Raw genomic sequence first — 23,242 nt, forward strand, 5'->3', positions numbered from 1 at the left:
GCCCCCCTTCCCTCCGTCTCTGAATGTAGACCTAATCTTTGGTCACTTAATTAGATTATTCACGTTAGGCTAAAAGAAAGATGTTTTGGCTGTTGGAGGGTTCAATCACTCCATGTTAAATGGGGAGGCTCGAATAAGGGTAATTTCGATCATCCTTATTTTTGGCTTTTTAGTGTGGCTGAACTATCTCCAAAAGTTATGGGTTAAAATTGGCATTGGAAGTGGCTAAGCCAAAATAGGGGTGGCCGGCCCCTACATTTTTTTTTAAAGCTTTAAAATAAAATAAAATGTGCAGCCACGTGTCGTAATTTTAATGGTGTCGCGTGTCGCTAACGTGAAAATCCATCAGTTTTGGACTGAAAATTTGACAAAGGTACAATTTTCGTCTTTTTCCATTGTGCATGTACCACATGTGATAAAAATGAAAACACATGGGGCAAAAAATAAAGATTTGAAATTATAGGGATTGTAATGTATTTATTCCTTTATATTTTTAAGAGTAATTTGTTAATATTTTTGTTTTGATAAAAAAAGAAATTAAAAATAAAAATAAAAAATAGCAAACATCACCAATATCCATGATAAAATTATCCCGACATCATTCAAAAATCTTACAAAGGCAACCTCACATGACAGCTAATGATGAGTGTAACGAGGTTAAAATCTTTTAGAATTTTTAGATTATTGTATCATGTAAATTCTAGTAAATCTTAATTATTATTTTTAAATTATATTACTATAATATTACTATTTTGTTTTTAAAATATAAAAATGATAAATAATAATTACAATTTAATTATTTAGTTTAAAATAATAATTAAAATATAAGAAAATCTATGTACAAATGACAAAACAGAACAAATACCAAAAAAAGTACTCAAACACCCTTCAAAAAAAAAAAAAAAAAAAAAGGCACTCAACACATACCAGTTGGCAGTAGGTAAGGCCGCTGATGGGTCAACCATTGCTAATCCGACAACTTGACCGGCCCAGCAAGTCGCGTCCTACCAAGTAACGGCTAACTCCACCCGCTATAGCCTGTCACGTACCCCTCTACCGTCCCAACGGTCACATTTTCCTTAACAAATTCTAAAAAATCACAACGTTTAGCTTCGAAGCCTCCCTATATAATGCTCAGTTTCTGATATACCTTTCCATATTCATAGGAGAACAATCATTGAGACACACACGAACCCTAAAACACACAGATTAGATTGTTTGATTTCTTCACGCTTCGAGTTCCAAAGATGCATAGGCTTGTTGTACTTTCTATATTTGTTTTGTGTGTCTCACACTCCGGTGTGGTACAAGCAGACAATGCGCCTGCTCCTTCTCCTTCGCCAAAGCCAACACCAACAAAGTCACCCTCTCCGGCCACTTCTCCTGCCATCTCTCCGGCGACTACTCCGACACCCACTTCAAAGTCTCCGACTACTTCCCCGCCTACGTCTGCTCCAACAGTTTCTCCGCCAGTGTCGACCCCACCGGCGAAATCCCCGTCAGTTTCACCACCGTTGAAATCACCGTCGCTTTCACCTGCAAAATCTCCGGCTAATCCCCCGGCCACGTCTGTTTCTCCGACCCCGAGCCCGTCGACAAAAGGATCTTCTCCGGTTTCATCCCCTGTGCCGGCTTCGTCTCCGCCCATCGCTCCTGTGAGTGCCCCGGAAACGGCTCCCGTCCCAGCGAGTTCCGCCACTCCCGAGGCTTCGGCGAGCATTCCATCGAGTTCGGCGACTCCGGGTCAGGCACCAGTAACTCTTCCATCGAGCGGTAGTCCGCCAAGTCCTGCGCCGGTGTCGCCCGAAACTGCACAAGGTCGGGTTGGTGATGATTCCGGTTCTGATTCGAAGCGCGGGGGGGCTCGGGTCATTTTGAGTGGCTTGAGTATCATGGCCGCTTTGGCTTTCTAAATTTCTAATTTTCTACTCTCTTTTTTCATTAGCTTTTTCCACATTATTCATATTTATTTGCTGTAGTCACCAGTATTTTTATTAAACATTGTTGTATTTTTGTTGAATGATAAATATTCGTTTAGTTTTATTATATTATTAATTTGGAACTTTTTGTCTCAGTTCATTGGTTTCAGTCAGAAACAATTGAAAAATTAGAGGAATATTGCAAATTAAGTGAAAGAGTTTTATGTTGGTTGAAAAATGTGAAAGAGTTCTAAACATATAATAAACATCGGAGATAGAGTTGATAATTTTTTATACGATTTGGGAATTTAATACAAATTCAACATAAAATTAGCGGGTTATTGTTGATAGGTCTGACCCATTTATATATATAATCTTATATAACGTCTCAACATAATTTGAACCCGAGCAACATAAAGAGATTGAATTATTTTTTTTTACATGACTTGAGGACCCGACATGCACCTTAATAGGGCCAACACAAAATTAATGGATTAGGAGGGTTAATGAATCTAACTCGTTTAATTAAATTGGTCAATTTATGATTGACATATATATATAGTGTTTTATATCAATACCTTCCACATGACACAAATTGATACGCGAATACGAATTGTCACTCATAGTTAGTTAAAGAACATGAGATGAAAAGACAAGTGGAGAGAATATTCTTAATATGACAAAAAAAAAAAATTAAAAAAAAAAAGGAAAAAGTGGAGAGATTATGTAGATTGTAATAATGAATTTTAATATATTTTTTATTTTAAATATAACATAAGTGGAGAGAACATGAGATGAAAAGACAAGTGGAGAGAATATTCTTAATATGGAAAAAAAAAAAGTGGAGAGATTATATAGATTGTAATAATGATTTTTAATATATATTTTTATTTTAAATATAACACAACTTTGAATCAGAATATTTAACTATTTCTTGAAGGAAAAAAAAATATATATAAAAAGTACAAACTTTTACTTATAAAAAATTTGAAATAATATATTATAGGGAAAAGTACACGTAACCTCTTCAAACTACTATTCAATTGTCAATATTCTTTCAAATTACCAATTGTGTCGATGTCCCCTTTAAACTACCAAAAAATGTTAATGCTCATCTTAATGACAAAAATACCATTCATTAAATTATTATTATTTTTTTTTTAAAAAAAAACTAAAGAAAATCTAAATAACAAAAATTTATTAAAAATCAAATAAAAACTGGTTTGTCTTCCCTTTTTTTTAAATAAAAAATAAAAAATTGTTTTTATAATTTTCATTTTTTTATAATTTTCATTTTGTTTTATTTTTATTTTTAGTTTTAGTTTTTTTTTCAAATTTATAAGGACATTTTTGTTTTATTGAACAGATTTTATGGTCATTTTTGTCTTTTTGTTGGTCTTATAAAGACATTGACATTTTTTTTTTTTGTAATTTGAGAGAAGATATTGATACAATTAATTGATAATTTGAGAAAGACTTTAATAATTGAGTAATAGTTTAAAGAAATATAATCTATACTTTTCCCTATATTATAATTATTCGGTCTGAATTAGTGAAAACATTCTTAATGATTTTATTATCTTTTTAACAAAAAAGAGAAGAAGATTAGAAGAGGTCGACTGAATATTATTACTCGGGAAAGCTACATTTATTCATTGACCTACCACTTTACTTGTAATGTCTTTCCAATTTATTATTGAGGTTGTAATATTTTATCTTTTGTTAAGACTTTATGTTAAATCTTTAATTGAGGGAATATAATGGTCGTTTATTGCAACCCAAAATGACAAAAATGACATGCGATAAAAAATTTAGAACAAATAAAAGGAGAAAAAAAGAAAAGAAAAAAAAGAAATCAGAAAATGGGGAAAAAAACTCCTCATGACACGCGTACGTTCTGGTCATGGGTCGCGAGTCTGAGTTTGTTTTTTAAAAACTTATTATTTAATTAAGGCTTTTTAATATATAAAACAAACTAAGGGTATAGTTTGCATTTTTACAAATTTGTAGGGTATAATAGACATTTTTCATCACGTGCGGGTCACATGATTGTTGGAATTTCCAAATAGAGAGAGAAATTGCAACCTTCATAATAAATTGGTTGAGATATTGCAAAAATTAAAATATTTGATAAAACATTACAAATTGTGTGATATATTGAAGTGTAAATGTATTTTTTTCCTTAATACTCTATACCTGAGGGTCACCATGTAGCTTTTGTAGCTCTTTAAAATTTCTCTAATTTTAACTCTAAAGATTTATTTTTGTTGATTTAACTAGTCATTTTATTTTTAAAATAATTAAATAACAAACTCTTTAAATGTTTATCTACTTAAAATAAATAATTTTTTAATTGATGAAGTTAACAATTAAAAGCATTCAATGCAAAAAAACAATATTAAAAAAAATTTAACATTCACTTTTTAGCTCTTTAAATTTAAAAATAGATTATGAAAGATGTTAATCTTAACTTTTGATAAATAGTTCATTAAATAATAGTTTTTTTGTATTTTATCAAAAATTTAGAGAAAACCCAAATTTAAAGAACTCATTGTGAGTGCTTTTTTTTTTTTTTTTTTTTTTTTTTTAAAACAAAAAATCTGAGTATTTCATTGATCAAAGATTACGAGCATAAAGCTCTTACAACATAAAGCATAAAACTTTGTAAAATCATAGCCTTATGTTATGAGATTACATAGTCATAAATACAAACAAAATTCTTTTAATAAAGTGTTATTTATGGCTTTCATCTTCCGCTAACCCATGTACAAAAGTAGTTGAAGAGCTGATATAGTGATATGTTTCGAACAGACTAGATCTAAGACAAATGTAACAAAATATCCTAAATTTGTTTAAACCGGCACATGAGGACAACTACATGCGCTCCCTCAAGCAAGATTTTTTTTTTTTTTTGTAAAAAAATAAAATTATAATTTTATAACAAGATCAATTATGGGTTACGTCACATGTTATTTGGCGATTGGTTGTGACGTGAATCTACTTATACTAAGGGTGTACAAGTAGGACGGTTATTAACCATAAATAACCGGTAACCGCCAACAACCGCTAACTGAGAAAACCAAGAAACTAGAAATAACCGCAACTGGATAATCGGATACCCGATTGCGGTTACTGGTTATTGTATTTTAAAAAATCAGTTAATAACCGAGTAGCCGGTTACCAATTTTTATATATATATAATTCTCCACTTCTCTTCTCTTCTTCTTTTCTTTTTTATTTTTTTTATATGATCTTCTTTCCTTCTTCTTTCTTTTCTCTTCTAAATCTCATGGAATCAGATACTGGGTGACAACTTGCTTGTCCCATAGCAACATATCTAGGTGCATAGAAGTCCAGAAGAAGACAGTCAGAGGTTGACGATCAATCGATCCAACTAAGGGATTTGATCGAAGAGCTTGAGAAGGTTAAAATGTTGGCAAAATATTTCCCGTGCTTATCATAAGCCTCAAATAAACTATCCATCCATGATTGCCTTCATTTGGAATAATAACTTGATACCCCTTAATTCCCCTTGTTTGTTTTCTGACTACTGCTGCTTACATCATTTATCGATCAGTTCAAACACGTCTGCTCTGCAACACAGCATCCGATTATACACTCCTTGGCGTGTACATCAAACATTTTCTGTCAAACAAATGACTGTATGGATATTTAACATACGCTTGACATCATAGGAATCATTTTGGTATTGAGACCTAATCATTCATGCCTGACTAGGTGTAAGAATAGCGACCCTGATTATTTTCGTTCTTATCCTTTTTGGATAAGCCAGCTCCACGTCGGACACACAATCATTTGTATTTGTATAAAGTCGACAATATTCTTTACAAGTAGAGTCTTCTCGTTTGATGTATTATTGAGAAGGAAAATATTTTCATATCAAATTTTACACATTTTCTTTGAAAAAAGAAATTATAAAACACGGATGATTGTTACTATGGATATTATAACTTTTTACTTCGACTCCTTTACAAATTGGCTTGACAATTCACATAATACTTATCACGTCAGTCATTAAATAATTAAATTTGATTACGGTTAACGCGATACTGACATCTCTATCTTATTAGGTTGACGTGACTGTGTTTATAAGTCTATGGATTTTTTTGAACAAAAGTTAATCCAAAGACTGACAACCACGCATGCCGATGAAAATTGGGTGAAATGTGAGTATGGTTTCTAATATTATTCTACCAACATGAAATTAACTTGAAACATGCCAATAATCTCTATCTTTTAAAAAAAAAAAATGATAAACTTGAATGATTTAATTATAATTTTAGGAATTTTATTTCACAATTGCTAACAAATTTTAGAGTATACACCACTTAAATCAATCAAATACATTTCTTATTTTCAGAAAATAAAAAAGAATAAAAAAAAAAAGAAAAAAATCTCCATGATGACAATGACATTTCGTTTGGGGTATAAAAGGGGGTAATAGATATTCAAAATACTGTGTGCGTGTCAGCGTGTGCGGCAAAAGATCAATGGGAATGATCGAGAGCGGAGGAGTGGCGTGCAAGTGTACGGGAAGTAGAAGCTACGGCTTCAGGGAAGCGACTTTCCATGAGAATCGAATCTTTCTGAGTAATCTCCGGAACGATTCGATGACTCCTCTGCTCCGAAACGGCCTTTGTTGTTCTCGATGGCCATCTGTTGCTGGTGCAAGAACCTGCATTCTCAGGTCACCGCACACTTTCTTACTCTTTCTCTTTTTGTTTGGTTCTAAAATCTGTTTGGCTGCCCGGAAAAGAAGAGAAAGTTTTGAGTTTTACGTAATCTCTGATGGTTCCTGAGAAAACTGGGGAAAAAGAAAAGGAAAAGGAAAAGGAAGGAAATTTAAGTGTGACCTGTCCTGGTTTTGGTTTCTGAAAGAAAAAGGAAAAATTCGGCTAAAGTTGGGTAATGCTCGTGTTAGGTTCGGTTTGGTTGCTGAGAAAACGTAGGAAAAGAAATTAAAATGGTTTAATTAAACCACCTAGCTAGATAAGAAGGGCTAGATTAATTGAGATCGGAAAAGAAAGAGGAGATTAGACAAAAAGGAAAATACGAGTTCCATAGTACCATGTGTGGTGGTGAAAATTAAATAGGATTAAGCTTGAAAATCGGATACTCTCCTAAAGTAATCTAAATAGATGTACTAGCTTGAGAATCGGATACTCTCCTAAAATAATCTAAATAGTTGTACTAGTTTCAAGCTTCGAAAAACCTATTGTTTTGTTAGGCGACCAAATGAAATTTCTAGGAAACAATTTACAAGTGTGTTGTTGCTGTTTGATTGCAGACGTACAAAGTAAAGTGAATAGAGAAGATCCTTACACTGAATACTACATGATATATGTCTTGCAGCATCGATGGCCGAGAGAAATCAAGATCCACAATATTGTCATCTAGACAAAAGAGGGTCCCCTTATATGTGATGATGCCAGTTGACACATTTGGAATTGATACTTCAGGGAGTCCAAGGATTAGAAAGTAAGTTTTATGCCTTTTAATTGTGAGAATTTGTATACAAATTGGGTTTGCGTGTACGCGCATGTGCACATATCTGCGGTGCACCCATGTCGTAATTTCAATTTTCCTATTCTCATTCTCATTCTTAATCTTTATTTATATATTTTTTTTATGACTTATAGTATGGCATGTGTTAGGATCCTAAATGTCCCAGATCGATTAAATGTAATTTTAATCATGTGTATATAAGATCTTGGGCACCATCTCATTGCAATTCGGTTTTCAATGGTGAGTTTTACCTTAGGTCTGTATCATTTAGTATTAGAGCCGCCAACACTTTGAGTATGGGATCAGACGTAGTTCGTTGAGTATGGGATCGAATGGGTGCGATTTTGTGGCCGAGTCCTTAATAGAGCGACCTATAAGCTGAATGAAAATGCTTTGATATTATGTATGAGCATAGTATTAAGTCATTGAATACTGATAAGTGAGTGGAGTCGCTAAAAGAGAAAGGGCTACCATTAGGTCAATGTCGATTGAGCCGTTGGCTACAGAGCGTGATTGTAACGACTCAGGGAAAAGCGCTAGCCAGATCTGCGCTAGCACTCCTAAATGACTAGTAGATTTGAAGCTTCCCCTAAAATCACTTATAAAGCCCAGTTTCACCTAGTAACTAGGCAATGTAGGACTTAGCACTCATCTATCCCTTATAAACCACTCACTTTATGTGAGTTATTTATCTCTTCCCAATATGAGACTGGGGTGTTACAAACTCCCCCCTCTTAAACCCCTGACGTCCTCGTCAAGGTCACGTCAAGTAGTACTCCAATACCATATGACCTGGCGTTACTAAGTGGCTCTGATACTATTTGTATCGACTCAGGGAAAAGCGCTAGCCAGATCTACGCTATCACTCCAAAATGACTAGTCGATTTGAAACTTTCCCTAGCATCACTTATAAAGTCCAGTTTCACCTGGTAATTAGGCAATGCGGGACTTAACACTTATTTATCCCTTATAAACCACTCACTCTATGTGAGTTATTTATCTCTTCCCAATAAGGGACTGGGGTGTTACAGTGGTGATATTTTATGATCCTAAGTGTTCCACATCGATTAAGTGATTTTAACTATGTGTATAAAAGCTTTTTGGCACCCTTCCCTTGCAAGCTGGTATTCAAGAGTGAGTTCTACTTAAGATTTGTATCAGCATGCCTCTGCATGAAGTAGGAGGAGACCTCAATGTTGGTTTTTATTTTCTATAAATAAAAGAGGATGTTCTTCTAATAGGCTTTAGAAACCTATTTTGATTTCTTTCGAATTTAATTCACAAGCTCATGTACTTTGATTTCTCTCGGTATTTATAATTTCATTGGTGATAGAAATATTTTATAAATTCGTTCTTTTTTTTTTTTTTGTTTCTTTTTTTTTTTTTTCCCAGAATCAAGGCCTTAACTGTCTCTCTAAAAGCACTCAAGTTGGCAGGTGTCCATGGAATTGCAGTTGAGGTTTGGTGGGGAATCGTAGAGCGCTTCTCTCCTCTTGCATACAATTGGTCTCTCTATGAGGAGCTTTTCCAACTGATATCTCAGATGGGGTTGAAGTTGCACGTTGCCTTGTCTTTTCACTCAAACAGGCGTACATCATCTAGTGGAAGTGGAGATGTTAGTCTTCCCCTGTGGATTCTGGAGGTTTGTTGTTAAAAATTGTCACTCAGTTTTAATGTAAGTTCCTCCGCCTGATGCATACTGGTAATCATGGACCGTTTGACAGTTTGATGTTTAAATTTGCTCAAGTCAAAGTTATTAGATCAGTGAGATCTCATGATCCATTGTACCAAAGTTGGTAAGAGTTTTTTGGTTTAAATTTCTGATTGCAAAGAATGGCTATAGATAATCCAATGTCATCATTTTTTCTTTAGGATCCCTTTTTGCCTGTGTTATCTTTTCTTCTGTGTTCCTTTTAGTAGACTTGATTTTGTTTTCGGATGTATATGAAGGTTTAAATGAAGAGGTACAAGAGATATAAATTGGGCCTTTAGTATATGTTATTGCATATGGGACCTGAACTTAGATTACAGAAGCTAATGCTTTTTACTCTTTTATTTTCTCTTTGCCAGATTGGTGAACACAATAAAGATATATACTATCGAGACCAAAATGGATTTTCCAATGATGCTTATCTTACACTAGGAGTGGACCAAATTCCTCTGTTTTGTGGCCGGACTGCTCTCCAGTGTTATGAAGACTTCATGTTCAGTTTTGTTAACAAATTTGACTCCTTTATTGGAAGTGTGATAGAGGAGATAAGTGTCGGTCTTGGTCCTTCCGGAGAACTTAGGTAAAGCTATAATAGTATGAAGTTGAAGCTATTACAAGAATTTCATACGGATTGTTGCGTGCAGGTATCCGGCCCATCCTTTTGGTGATGGCAGGTGGAAGTTTCCTGGAATTGGTGAATTTCAGTGTTATGACAAGTACATGTAAGTTAAACTCTTCTGCCTTAAAATATTAAGTTGATTGATCCTCAATTTTGCTAATGACAAACTTGTTCTGTTTTAGGATGGAGGACTTGAGGATGACTGCAGCCCAAGAAGGAAAGCCTGAGTGGGGAGACAAGGGCCCACAGAATGCTGGCTATTACAACAGTCTCCCATCTGGGGTCCCTTTTTTTGGCGAAGGAGAAGAAGGCTTTCTTTCTGATTATGGTCGGTTTTTCCTTGTATGTATCCTATTTAAACAAGCTTCTTTTAATTTTTCCATTTCAAATTTCGGTGTTGTCAAAGCCGTGTGAATTGTGTGGCACAAAAACATCCTCTGTATATTGGTTGCCTTTCATTCTAGAACCGACATATGTTGCACAGATTATGTTGAACAAGGTGGGAGTCAGTGTTGTTAGCTGTGCAAGACTTTTATTTGGGTGCATTTGTGCAACTTTGGCCTTGAAAAAATGTGTGGTGTGACCAGTTAGACAAAATCCTAAAAGATCTAATGTGAACTTAGGAATAAGTAAACTTTCTTTACTTATCAAAAAAAAAAAAAAGTAAACTTTCTTTGAAGGCTGATGGATCATATTAGGGGCACATGTAGAAAAAGGGAAAAAGCATTGGTGTATACTGTAATGGTAGATCTTAAGTATGGTTTATCATAAGTGGCATATTTTTATTCCAAACTAAGAATATCAATTCATCACAGAATCTATGTAAAGAAAATCAATTTTTTTTTTGGAGGTATGTGATTGGGCAATATGTCTTTTGTTTGTTTCTTGATGTGTTAAAAACATTTATATTAAGGTCATAGATTTGTTGTTTTTTAGCTGGCGTCTAAGGATTATAAGCTGATTTATGTATCATGTAGAGCACAAGTAAGCTGACAGTGGCATAACTCTTCATAGGAATGGTACAGTTGTAGGTTGATTCAGCATGCAGATGCTATTCTTGCAAAGGCAGCTAATATTTTGAAGAAGTATCAAGAAAACAAGAGAACTAGCGTTATATTAGTGGCTAAAATTGGTGGCATATATTGGTGGTACCGGACAGTATCACACCCTGCTGAACTTACATCTGGTTACTACAACACTGCTTGTAGGGATGGTTATGATCCTATTGCTCTGATGTTGTCTCGTCATGGTGCTGCATTGCACATTTCGTAAGATTCTAGATCTTTTGTTTTTACTAGCATCTTGTTCATAGATCAGTCTTATGACTTTGGATTTTCTTGCTTCTTGTTACTGTGTCATAATAATCTCCTGTAGCATGCTCATATTTGAATCTTTCATCATAGCTGCTTAGAAATGTTGGACAGTGAAACCCCACCAGCCTATCTTTGCAGCCCGGAAGGATTACTTGAACAGGTATGGGACTTAAATCTCTTTCTGTTCTTTTGTTGTTAGAAATTCAAGTCTATTGAGTTTAATGCTTTTTTTTTGCTAAACTCCTCAAATATGTTTTGATTAACAAATGTGATGTCCATTTATCTGATTCTGATTCATCTAAGTGGATGGCTGTACTTTGTACACACACACACAAACACACAGGCCTTAAACACGTTTGAGCCACTGAGCTTGGGGAATGCTGTGTTAACTGCATCTATAAATTTTATATCTATTACCCTTTCAATTGAGTTCAACATTATTAATGCAGATACAGACTGTTTCAAAGAGAAGGACAATACATTTGATTGGAAGAAATGCCAATGAACAATTTGACAAGGTGGTTGTCGTTCTTTTCTTGACATGATTCCTGGCTTCCTTCAATTCTTTGTAACCAATTTTGAAACTGCATCGTGTCTCTATTTGTGTTGTAATCAGGGTATAACCAATAAGACGTGAATTTTCTGTAATTGAAGTTATAGAATCACTTGGTTGGGTATTGTTTTGTTCAGTCTTAACTCTTTGTCTTCTCCCCTTTGATCCCCTCTACACATGTTTCTTTTCTTGCAGGCTGGATTATGTCAAATATACGCAAACTGTTACCATCCAAAGGCAGTTGTAAGAGCACTTACTTTTTTCAGAATGAATGACAAGATTTTTAGGGTTGAAAACTGGAAGAACTTTGTCCCCTTTGTTAGAAATATGAGCACAGGTTTGTAAAATACCTCTAAACCCCAATTTTTAACCATTCACTAAAGGTAGTCCCACTTCCCTAGGATTATGTAAGTATTTGTAAGTTGCTAACTTATTGAATGATCTACCTTTTTATTCAGATTTAGTGTATCTGGAGACCTGAATTTCGATAATACTGGACGTTCACTCAAAGCAACAAAAATTATATTCAAATCTCAAAGAAAAAAAAAAAAAAAAAAAAGAAAAAAAAAAAAAAGAAAAGAAAAGAAAAAGGGCTAGGGATTTCAATGCCTAAATTTTAGCATTGCTTGCCTTTTCTGGCAATCAAGAGCTTCGGCAGATGGAGTGGCAGTTGTTAGATGTGAAGCTGGTCTTGCAACCATGCTCGTTGCTCTTATGTAACTTGCAGGAGTTTCTTGCCCAGATATGTAAAGAAAGCACCATTCAGCATCAGATCTCCATCTGACCTCCAATTCCAATTCTTCCACTCCGCATATTCTGAGTATTCATGTTTAGTCACCTGGAAAATAAGTACCTCTGAGAGAACAGGTATTGGTATAGGATCGAGGGTTTGGATGCAGGTAAAGTTTGGCTTTGAATCTGGTCAATCCTAACTCGGTGCAGGTCCTTCAGAACTCCAACCAGTTGAGTTAGGTGAAGGTTTCACTTCTTTTGATATTAAGTTTCTATTTACTTGACCATTCAGTCAATTTTGTGCTGTTCTCTTTTAGTTTGAACTTTTTTTATTTGGTTCATTGTGTTTATCCCAACCAGGAGAAACAATTGTGCTATTTTCTAAATGGCCTCTATGTTCTGTTTATAGTTGATAAATAATAATGATATGGTTTTATAGCATTGATTTGTAGAGCCTCATTGTAATTAAATGGCGGTGATCAAGCCTGTTTACAATTTCCACAGCAACTAACCACTTTTGTGGAGTTGTTATCAGATCCAATGGGACAAGGATCCTTTTCATTTCACTTTAAATGGAGATAAGCTATTTCATTGTCAAGATTTAATGTTATTGCATCTAATAGTATAAATAATGTCACATAATTTAAACTTTTTGAATGATGTGTTGACATATTTTGCAACACAAAGCTTAATTAATTTGTCCGACAAAGCAAGATAAATTAAAGAATCTGCCATTAAAAAGTTTATAGTAACAAAGGGTAAAAGATTGTTTGTTATTGAAATCTCAATTAATTATACACCAATGCAAATCAAATTAAAAAAGCTGAAAATTTGCTCGAAGACATGGCCACAAGAAAAAAAATTTGACTTGACCACGTACGGTTTGGCCTTATTAGAAGAAGACATAAAAGAATTACGCCAAAACCCTATCTCCATGCCTTCATTAGACTATATGGAATATAACAATTTTATCAAATGGATTGAAGAATGATGAGATAAAAGCTTGATGGATCTTAGTAAAAAGCAAAGATTCTGCCGGTTAGCAATAAGTAATAATAGACTTTACCTCATTCAAAAGTAAAGATTCTTTTTTGTTTGTCGGTTTACTCTTTGTTTATCTATAAAAAGAGCAATAATCTCTTGTAAGAATTACTTAACAGCATTTCTTTGAAGCGTTTCAATGCTGTAACAAATGTTTTTTTTTTTATATATTTTTTGAAAAAGTATGGAGGACATTGAAGAGGCAACTGGGTATGGCATAAAAACCCGTTTTGAGTCTTAGGTTTTAAAATTTTGTATTGAAAGAAAAGGGCAGGATGAAATTGGGAACCGCGAAAGGGGGTTTTCTTGAGCATGTTGATCCAAGGAAAAGGGCAACTTTGTGGAAAGGTCATGATCATGAATTAAACATTTTTGGTAATTAAAGAGCAGAATGAAACTTGATCTTAATTTACAAAGGAATGGGGTACAGCAAAAAAATAATAAAAGAACCGTCTCAAATAAACATCCAAGGGCAAAAAAGTTATGATATTCACTTATATTTTTAACATCTTATTTTCCTGTATATAATTGTTTTTATTTTTATTTTTCAATTCATAGATCATAAAACCAAAACTTATATCAATCGATCAAATGAGCCCAAATTTATGATATTTTGAAGAAACAAAACGACTTTCTTCCAGTTTGAAAAGGCAAAAACGACGACTGCTTCCTATATTTGGATTGAAATGAAAATGAAATACCTTTTATTCGATCGTTTATTTTAAAGCAACGGCAGAAAGGTGGCTTGGAATGATAATGTTATGGGCTCTAGCAAGGAGAGCCGACCAAAATAAGACGTGGGAAGTGGGAAACTAGAAGTGAACGTGGCTAAGGTTAGGAGCGCAAGTCAGCAGTGTGTAGTGGAGTGGTTAGTGGTAGATGTCTTAAAGCATTCACAGCAGCTTTCTTAAATGGGATATGTTCTTTAAGTTTTATGAAATTTTTAAGAAAGTTACAAAAATTCCTTTACAGAAGCTTTCCTAAAATTTTCAGTGCCCATTCAATTGTTTATTCACAAAATATATTATATCTTTTATATTTTATTTCTCTTTTCTACTTTTAATTAAAGTAAAAGTAAAAAAATAAAATAAAATTAATGATATAGGGGAAAATGAAGGGAAGTAAAAAGTAGTTTTGTTCCCTATATTTAAAGAAAATGATTGGGAAGCTGCTATGAATGCTCTTAGTGGATAGTTAGTTTAGTAGTTAGGTATCTTATGATCTATAATGGGTAGTTATTATGTAGTGGGTTTAGTGGGTAGTTGTTTAATTTAACTTGTCTCTTGTATCAAAGAATATAAACAGAAAATTATTCAAAGGTTCATCTCTTACCGTGTGTTTGAGTGAAAAAGGAGGAATTGACTTCTCGAATTGCCAAAACTATTATTTTTATTGTCTTTTATTATTATTATTTCATTACAAATCACACCACCAAATATCCAGGCTCAAAACCTGTTCGGACAAATAAACTCCCTCAAAACTCTATTACTAGCAATTTGGACAATAAAATTGCTTAAAGTAACTTTTTGGTTTCTTTACTCTCTATTTGGGTTTGCAATTTCAAAAAGTGCGATTTAAAAATAGTTTTTTTTTATCTTTTTTATTTTTATAAATAATGTCATATCATTAAAAAGCGTATAAGGACGCAATCCTAGTACACATGAAGTATGCAAAGGTGCCTATAAAAAGAAGAAATAGAAGAACATAAAATTAAAAACTCTACAAACCTAACACAACTCGAGCTATGATGAGCCGAGACCCATATAAATAGAGCAAGCATGTTTGATGCAACTCCAATACCAGCATTTCTACATCTTCAAAGTGCCTGGCATTCCTCTCATGTCAAAGACCCCTCCTGACACATAAAGGAACTTGCTTCCAAATTTGCTTAGCAATTTTAAAATGTGTAATTTGAAAAAGTGATTTTTAAAAACACAGTTAAGCGTTTGACAAAATAGCTGGTTAACCTTTAAAATTATGCATTTTAAAAAAATCACCAATTGTCTGCGATTTGAAAAAATAGATTTTTACATTTTAAAATCTCAGTTTTTTTAAAAATCCAATTTTCAAATGATTCATTTTCTAAAATTTGGTTTAAAATCACACTTTTTATCTACGAAATCGCAATATGAAACTTAATCACTTTTTTTAAAAAAATAAAAAAATAAAAATTAACGTGTTGTTACGATCTCAATGTTCATTTTAAAATAAACGGTCAAGATAAAATGTTTGGTCCTAAGTACAAATATCTTGGAAAACATATTCCTCAAGTTTTCTTTTATAAATCTTTTCTCCGTGAAAGTCTTGCTCTTTCCTAATCACAAACCAATCCTCAAAAAACTCTCAGAAAAGCACATGGCCGCCATGTGCAACCTTCTCTACCCACCAAACCCAGCTCTTAAGCGCCTTCACTCACCCTACCTTAGATCCTCCTTCTTCACACACCCACCTTATCTCACTCCAACCAACTTCACGGCCAAACCCAGAAGTAGACGACAAGTCACTGTTCAATCCAACGGCAGCAACTCCGCCGACGCCCCCGACCGCTTAATCTCGGCCGTGTGTTACTTCTACCCTTTTTTTGATGGCATACAGTATGGAAAATACGTTATCACCCAATTCGCTCCCATGCAAGCTCTCATCGAACCGTTGGTACCGGCTATAAGGGTCTTTAAGAGCTTTCCCTTTAATGGGTTCTTGGTGTTCTTGACCCTTTACTTCGTGGTTGTGAGGAACCCCAACTTTAGTAGGTACGTGAGGTTCAATACCATGCAAGCTATTGTGCTTGATGTGCTGCTGATTTTTCCTGATGTTCTGGAGAGGAGCTTCAATCCGAAAGGTGGGTTGGGCCTGGATTTGTTGATGAGCTTGGACAGCACTGTGTTTTTGTTCCTTCTGGTGTGTTTGATTTATGGGTCTTCTTCTTGCTTGGTGGGTCAGTTGCCCAGATTGCCCATTGTTGCTGAAGCTGCTGATAGGCAAGTTCTTTAATTTAACACCCATTTGGTTCTCATTTAAAGCTTTTGTAGCCAATTGTAATTTGTTTTGAATCATAAAAGGAAGAAATTTGTATAATGAATTGCTGTTTTTGTTGTGTCACTATGTTCCAGTTTTAATCAAATTAAGAAAGTTCTTCATTTTGTAGTCGATTGTTTATTTGCACGAGATATAATGGGAATTTAGGGAAGTCCCTTACACGTTGATGGTTGATGTTAGTTTTTAACATATTTGAGTTGACTGGATATAGGATATTGTTGTGTGTTTTTTGCCACTCTTGAATGGTCCTAGGGGAGCCAATTCATGTAGTTTCGTTTTGAACTGGTTTCATTGTATTACTTTGGTAGACAATCAATGACAAAGGAAAAGTTTATGCACACATCTATTTGTATATATAATCTAAATTCACTAGAAAAGATCATGCACATATAAAAGGAAGCGTGTGTACCCAAGGAAAAGAGAACAAATTTTTTTGATAAGTATTGCAGAATTTCATCTCAATCTTAGTCTAGTGAGCAGCTGTGGAACCATATGGGAGGGTTTCTTCTGCAGTTTACTGGAGTTGAAAGATTTGAAAGATTTGGCATGTTGGTTGGCATTGGTGCCGCATTGGTTGAAGAGTAAGGTCTTAAATTGAGGAGGAGCCTTGTAAATGGGATTTACAATAGCTACTGTACAATATTCCGACCTCTACGGATTTCATCACAACTCAGTCCATGTATAGCATTACATATGTTACCATTCTAGATTGATTTTCCTTGAGTTGCTTAGGGAAGCCTTCGGTATAGGGGCTATTGCCCACCTGGTGATTTATATGACACAATAGAGTGCTAGGTCCCTTGAACTTCATATGACACAAGCTTTTGTGATTTATATATCAGACAACCATTGCTGAAGGCATGAAACTGTGGTTGATAGAACTCTTTGGCTGAGGATGATAAGTAATGTGGAGAAAAGGTAGAAATTGTATTAAACTAGAACTATATTAAATGTGTTTAAGAAATTATTCACGTAACAAACTGAACTGTTGAATTTGGCAGTGGTCTCATCCAATTTTTCTATGATTTTTTGCACGAGATTGATGATGTAACTCAATATATTTGCTACACTAGCACCAACCTGACATAATTTTCAACATACATGTTCTCAATTCCAACATTCCTCTCCTCCATTAAAGCAAGTTTCTTCCTTCTGTCCAGTCAAGCTCCAAGGCACATGCTGATATCTCTGTCTAAGCATTGTAACTTTGATCTGCTGTTTTTCTTAGTACTGTTGTTTAGGAAAATAAAATGGAATAGAGTTTCTTTGTTTTCTTCCTCCTCAAGTTATGTTGATCGATTATTGTTACCCCAAAACAAGCACAATGTCTTTCTAATGAGCAGGTAGACCTCTCATTTGCTTAGAAAAAGAAAAAGGTAGACCTCTCATTTAATTCTTATATATTAATTATTGCCATCAATCTCTTAATTAGAACGCAGGAACTTCTCCCCATTGGACATTGATCACATTTGATCTTATTAACATCGATGCAAAAATTTCAATAATTTTTTAAAAAAATTAATAAATAACATATTTCATGAATCCTGCAATATTTCTTCCGAGTTAAAAGTGTATGAGCTACATGTCAAAAATCAATCATCCGACAAATAGAATGAATGTATTAATGCCATAGACAAAAACAACAGAGTCTACTAGTTCATCTAAGTTTTGGAGCTCAGGATATTTAACTTGTTTCTTCTGCAGTTCATTCAAGAGTTGTAACTTATCAACAATAATAAAGAATTTTGTTCACAAAACTATTCTTGAATCCTCCAGCATTCATCACACATCAGCCTTGCAAGCTGATTGGAAGAAAATGAATGGTATGCTTGCTTAATGCATCCAGTGAAATGATTGTACTTTAATAGAGATACGAGAAGATAATATCTATTAAACAAACGTTAAGATATACTTTGGTCTTTGGTTATATATATATAATAGGTTGTTCTTTGGATTTAACAGTTTTTGATATACTGAGTTTGGTCTCCTTCAGAAAAATTTCTAGCTCCCTCATTAAATCTATCCTAAGATCTTTTACTGTATGCTTCACTCCAATAATTATGCTTGGCAATCTTAGAAGAAAGGAAAAGTTTTATTTGTTAATGTGTTTTGAGACGTGTTTTTTTGTTGTTGGTTTGAAAATAGTGTTGATATGACACAAAAGTGAAAACTGTTCTCGTGTTTGAATTATTTGTTAATATTTTTGTTTTGAGGAAAAAAAATAAAAAATTAAAAAAAGGAGCCGACTCTTTCCTATCATTCATTCTTTTTGTAATAATGGTGGAAAAGGTTTCCATCTTCTAGATGATCAAGAGCTGGTTATTGATGTTGGCATTTAAAATAAAGGAAGAGATTTCATGGAATGAATTTCCATATCCCACCTACCAAAGCAGCAAATATGAAATGGAAAACAGACAATAATTCACCCTTTTAATTAGTCAGTTATCTTCTAGAATTTATTTAACTATAGCTTTATTTGTCATTTTCCACCTTTCGGTTGGTTTGACTACATGCATGAAAATTAGCTGTGAATACCTACCACTAGGATAATGCAACAACATAAGCAGACTTGCAAAAAGATGCATGGGCTGTTGAAGTTTTTATTTTTTATTTTTTTTTAATTGTTCATATGATTGTTCTCTAAAATTATATCTTTGTTCTTAAAAATAAAGGGACCAGATCCTTTGCAATTTGTTCATCGAATTGTAGGCACCATCACAAGGGGGGGTGGGGTGGATTGCCCGAATTAAAACTGTAAGCAATCCTGTAGATCTGAAAGCTCGACGGAACAATAATTATTAATCATGTACCCCAAACTCATTCAAAGACCATATAAATACATAAACCAAAAACCCAACTGAAGGAACAACTTCAACCTACAATTATTTTTTTTGTATTCTAAAATCTTAACTTGATTGTCACCCCATTGCTTGATCAGCTAAGTACCCCCAAAGAACTGGATAAAGGTAATGTTTCACTGCAATTTTAATTTCATTGTTTATTCATATTCATGAACTTCTGCTAGGGGAGTAATTAGAGATCGAGTTAGAGACCTCATGCTTCTCCCCTTCATTTAATTGAAAAATAAAAGAAGAAAAATGCATAGCTAAAAATGTCTCCGTTTGGCGTAGGAGAAAATCTCAAATTTTTTTATTAAATTATTTTACTTCTATAATGTAACACAGTTCACCCTTTTATTGGCCGTTCTTATCTAACTAAAGACAAAACAAGGTTTATTAAGCTAGATACTAAAGAGAAAACAAAACAAAAATAAATAAATAAAGCAAAACAACTAATTGGGTTTGTACGGTCGATAGAGCATTTCTAATAGCTTCGTCAAATTTTATTAGCCAAAATAGTTAAAAATCATTGTTCTTTATTTTAGCCATCCTTTTTTTTAAAGCATTTTCAGCAGCTTCACTATTTTAGCTATCAATTATTACTATTTCATTTAAATAATTTTTTTTAAAATGGAGGTTGTGTGATGCGTGAGAAAAATAAAAAAAGAAAAGAAAAGAAGAAAATTTTAATTGTTTTGGTGACAATACTATAATAGTTTAGTACTGTTTATTCACCATTTTTTTTTTTAAAACCAAATTGGGGAGGTTGCTGGGAATTCATTTTGGACAATTTCAGCATGTTGGCTATTTTTGGTGAGTCTACTAAGAATACTCTTACAATGTCAAATACTTTGGGTTAGGCTTGCATGTTCTCGTTGACTTGGGAAGCTCATCAATATGAAATATATTGTTACAATAATAAGTGTTTTATATTGGTTAAATGTAATCTTAATCATGTTAGACACTATTTCCTTATAAATTGGTTTTCAAGAGCGATTATCATTCGGTATTAGAATTACCTCACGAAGGGAATGACCTATGGGATAGGGTGGACCGTCGTGGATGTGTAAGTGAGCATCCGAACACAAATAGGGTTTTGTAACCACCAACTATCCCATCCGGACTTAGATCTATTCCGTCTGAACTTATCTTTTCTAGATTTGCGATGTACACAATGTGAACATCCCTCCCAATGGCGCCCCTTCTATTCAAACTCGCCTATTTTAGATTTGCGTTGTTCGCAGTGCGAACAAGAACAACGGCACCCGTAAGTATGAGCTACATATAATTTTTAAAAACATAAAATAAAGTTTTAGACACCAAATAAGTCAATCTATAAAACCCAACAAACTCTCTGTTTGACCATTTGATTACAATAAGTTCTATCTTAACCATGTGTATATAAGTTTCTGAACACCCTCCATACATTTTGAAACTGCCATCTTTTCAAACACACTTCCGAACGTCAATAATCATATTTTGTCTAAAAGGCCTAAAAAATCGAAGGGCCAAACAATACTCTAAATAATAATTAGTCCATGTCCAATTGTTTGCATAAACCTTAAACGAAACAAACACGAATGATTGTGAAGACCTTGGCTCCACCGACATTATAATTGTCATAATAATCATCAATTAATCGAGATTTTGTAACGCTATTATTTAATTATATAACCAAGCCACGAACCCTTGTCGGTGGAGGATGCTGCCGACGTAAGATGATCGATCACCAGCCGTACACGTGACACTCTTCTGTACCGCTGCGGCCAGCCTGGCAATACTTGGCTTTGCCCCCAGATGTGCAGCCAGGATCGCTCAAAATGCCCTCCTGTTTCTGCAAAAACTACAAAATTACCCCCAACTTGAAGACTAGTGTCATTGGGCTGTTCCGCCGACATACTAATCTGACAAGTAGTCAGTCAAATCAACGGTGTCAAAATTCTTTATCCGGCGGTCAACAGTTTTAACGGCTAGTGATTTGTTTTTGGTTTATATTTGGGTTTGGGTCATAAAAGGCTGTACAATTGCATAGAGCAGATCAGCTTTGTCAGAAGGTAAAAGGGTCCCATATTATCCTTTTTTGGGCCCACAGTGATGAGTGAAGCCACTTTCCAGCGGTGCTGATCAGCTGATACTATACTTGCGGTGTGGACTTGGTGTATTCTATAAGCACTCCTTTTCTGCCTTGTTTTTCTGATAAAAAAGATGGTAAAGCCACGTGATTTGCTTCACAACTGCTTCTTTACTCATCTCAAAGCTTCATTAGATTATTCACCAAGTTAAGCAGCTGTTCGCACAAAGGCACCACCTTTTTTCCCGGCTCAAGTAACTGCCGCTTTCTCTACTGTTGCATATGGACAATTTTATTTATTTTATTTTATTATATATATATATATATAAACATTTTCATCAATTTTATTATTTGAATTGCTAATATTAATTCGAATAGTACTAGCCAAACAGATCTCACATTTGCTGTCTGAATATTTATTGAAAATTTAGAATTTATATGGGGCACACTTGCTTGAACAGGTATCTGACAGTTCACCAATTGTTGGTCAGGTGAGTTTTATAGTGACTCTCTCACATTTGTTATCCAAATTTTAGCAATTCAAACAACAAATATGAGAGAGTTCTTATGAGACTCACCTGTCAGATCAAGTCTCGAGCAATCTGCCCACGGCCCACTTATTGGTGCAAATGAGTCACTCTCTCATATTTAATGTTGGGATCGTTGAGAATTCGGATCTAAGTTTTTTTTTTTTGTTTTGTATGAAGTGAAATTCTTTTAATTCAATATATTAGATTGACATGTATTTTTAAAACATGTAATCCTCAAGCATACATATGATTTGTAGATTTACTTTTAAAATTATATATTAAATTCACATAATATAAAAATATAAATCAATTTTTTTTTTTTTTTATAAGTATAAATCAATTTATTAGATTGAGTTTTCGTTACGTTGGTTTGGAAGAAAACTCTCTCCATTGACCAATGGGTGTAGCGCCAATGACGCCCCAATTAATGAATGATTAACTTCTTACGATTAAACAAATCAGATTTGTCACTTTGAACACATGGGTTGGGTAGCCCTACATGTTTTAATAGGAGTAAGGATCATAGTGACATAGTGGGGACGTGGAGTTGTTGTCCCTACTCGTTGAAGAGTGATCTTCCTATGAACCGACACAGATTTGAGAGTTATTATTAATATTTAATTATTTATATTCGGAATCACAATTGATTTTGTTTTAAAAAAATTTAAAAATTGTAGGGACTTCATTAATTAAACTGCAAACTAAAGCCGACGGGCGACAAATATAGTGCTAATAAAAATTATATATTTGAATACGGAAATGCTATTTTGTATTTGTTTACTATTCTTTTATTATTATTTGTTGATGTGGCATTGTCGATTTACAATCAAATTATTATTATTATTTTTAATTAAGATTTATTTAAAGGTGAATTGATAATATTACGTTAGCAAAGAATAATAAGAGAATAACCAAAAAAAAAAAAAATGATAAGTAAGGCATCTTATTTAAGCAAAATCATACGTATACTATTTTAAGAGTATTGGATTCAATTTACCAATTGAAAGAAAGGAACAAAGAAAGGAATTTAAAAAGGAGATAAAAAAAAAGGTACTTGAAACCAAAATAGTTGAATATAAACATTCGAAAGGAGAGTACAAAACTATTTTACAATAATAACGTGACAATTTTAAATAATTATTGAATCAATTATTATTATAAAAAACAATTGAAGGGTTAGTTGCAAAGGCAGCCCTACCATAAGGCTAGGGGAATTCAATCCCAAAAAATATATATATTTTTATGAAATAAACTCTCGAAAATTAATTTCCTCCCCCTATTTTTTCTTCTTCTTTTTTTTTTTTTTTTTTTTTTTTTTGTTATATGACAAAAGCTATTAGATGCATACGTA

The 23,242-nt window shown here is 33.7% G+C and overlaps 3 protein-coding genes across 5 annotated transcripts; all 3 read left to right on the forward strand.

Annotated features, from left to right (window-relative positions):
• The first annotated feature begins 1,160 nt into the window (after nt 1-1,160).
• On the forward strand, nt 1,161-2,043 carry LOC133874858 (classical arabinogalactan protein 5-like). The gene has a single exon (XM_062312744.1). The coding sequence runs from the start codon at nt 1,248-1,250 to the stop codon at nt 1,911-1,913; it is 666 nt and encodes a 221-aa protein (XP_062168728.1). The 5' UTR covers nt 1,161-1,247; the 3' UTR covers nt 1,914-2,043.
• Nucleotides 2,044-6,404: 4,361 nt separating this feature from the next.
• LOC133875517 (inactive beta-amylase 4, chloroplastic) lies at nt 6,405-12,814 on the forward strand. 3 transcript variants are annotated; one of them, XM_062313677.1, is made up of 11 exons: nt 6,405-6,627; nt 7,293-7,418; nt 8,838-9,087; nt 9,516-9,736; nt 9,801-9,878; nt 9,958-10,117; nt 10,790-11,043; nt 11,179-11,248; nt 11,538-11,606; nt 11,837-11,978; nt 12,100-12,814. In XM_062313677.1, the coding sequence occupies exons 1-11, from the start codon at nt 6,431-6,433 to the stop codon at nt 12,120-12,122; spliced, it is 1,590 nt and encodes a 529-aa protein (XP_062169661.1). In that variant the 5' UTR covers nt 6,405-6,430; the 3' UTR covers nt 12,123-12,814. The 3 variants fall into 3 exon arrangements, with proteins under 3 accessions (XP_062169661.1, XP_062169662.1, XP_062169663.1); XM_062313679.1 differs by having other exon boundaries at nt 6,489-6,627; nt 7,228-7,418; XM_062313678.1 differs by lacking the exon at nt 12,100-12,814 and having other exon boundaries at nt 6,410-6,627; nt 11,837-12,098.
• Nucleotides 12,815-15,693: 2,879 nt separating this feature from the next.
• On the forward strand, nt 15,694-16,558 carry LOC133875294 (protein TIC 20-v, chloroplastic). Its single transcript, XM_062313386.1, has one exon. It carries the CDS (start codon nt 15,770-15,772, stop codon nt 16,403-16,405), a length of 636 nt encoding a protein of 211 aa, XP_062169370.1. The 5' UTR covers nt 15,694-15,769; the 3' UTR covers nt 16,406-16,558.
• The last annotated feature ends 6,684 nt before the right edge of the window (nt 16,559-23,242 follow it).

The sequence above is a fragment of the Alnus glutinosa genome, chromosome 8 (assembly GCF_958979055.1).
Source record: "Alnus glutinosa chromosome 8, dhAlnGlut1.1, whole genome shotgun sequence".
Classification (NCBI taxonomy): domain Eukaryota; kingdom Viridiplantae; phylum Streptophyta; class Magnoliopsida; order Fagales; family Betulaceae; genus Alnus; species Alnus glutinosa.

Bases quoted from the DNA above. Each gene is read 5' to 3' on its own strand.
- LOC133874858 (XM_062312744.1), top strand. From the start codon at position 1,248: ATGCATAGGCTTGTTGTACTTTCTATATTTGTTTTGTGTGTCTCACAC.
- LOC133875517 (XM_062313677.1), top strand. From the start codon at position 6,431: ATGGGAATGATCGAGAGCGGAGGAGTGGCGTGCAAGTGTACGGGAAGT. The intron at 7,419-8,837 runs GTAAGTTTTATG...TTTTTTTCCCAG, and splicing joins GGGAGTCCAAGGATTAGAAA to AATCAAGGCCTTAACTGTCT. The intron at 9,737-9,800 runs GTAAAGCTATAA...TGTTGCGTGCAG, and splicing joins GGTCCTTCCGGAGAACTTAG to GTATCCGGCCCATCCTTTTG.
- LOC133875294 (XM_062313386.1), top strand. From the start codon at position 15,770: ATGGCCGCCATGTGCAACCTTCTCTACCCACCAAACCCAGCTCTTAAG.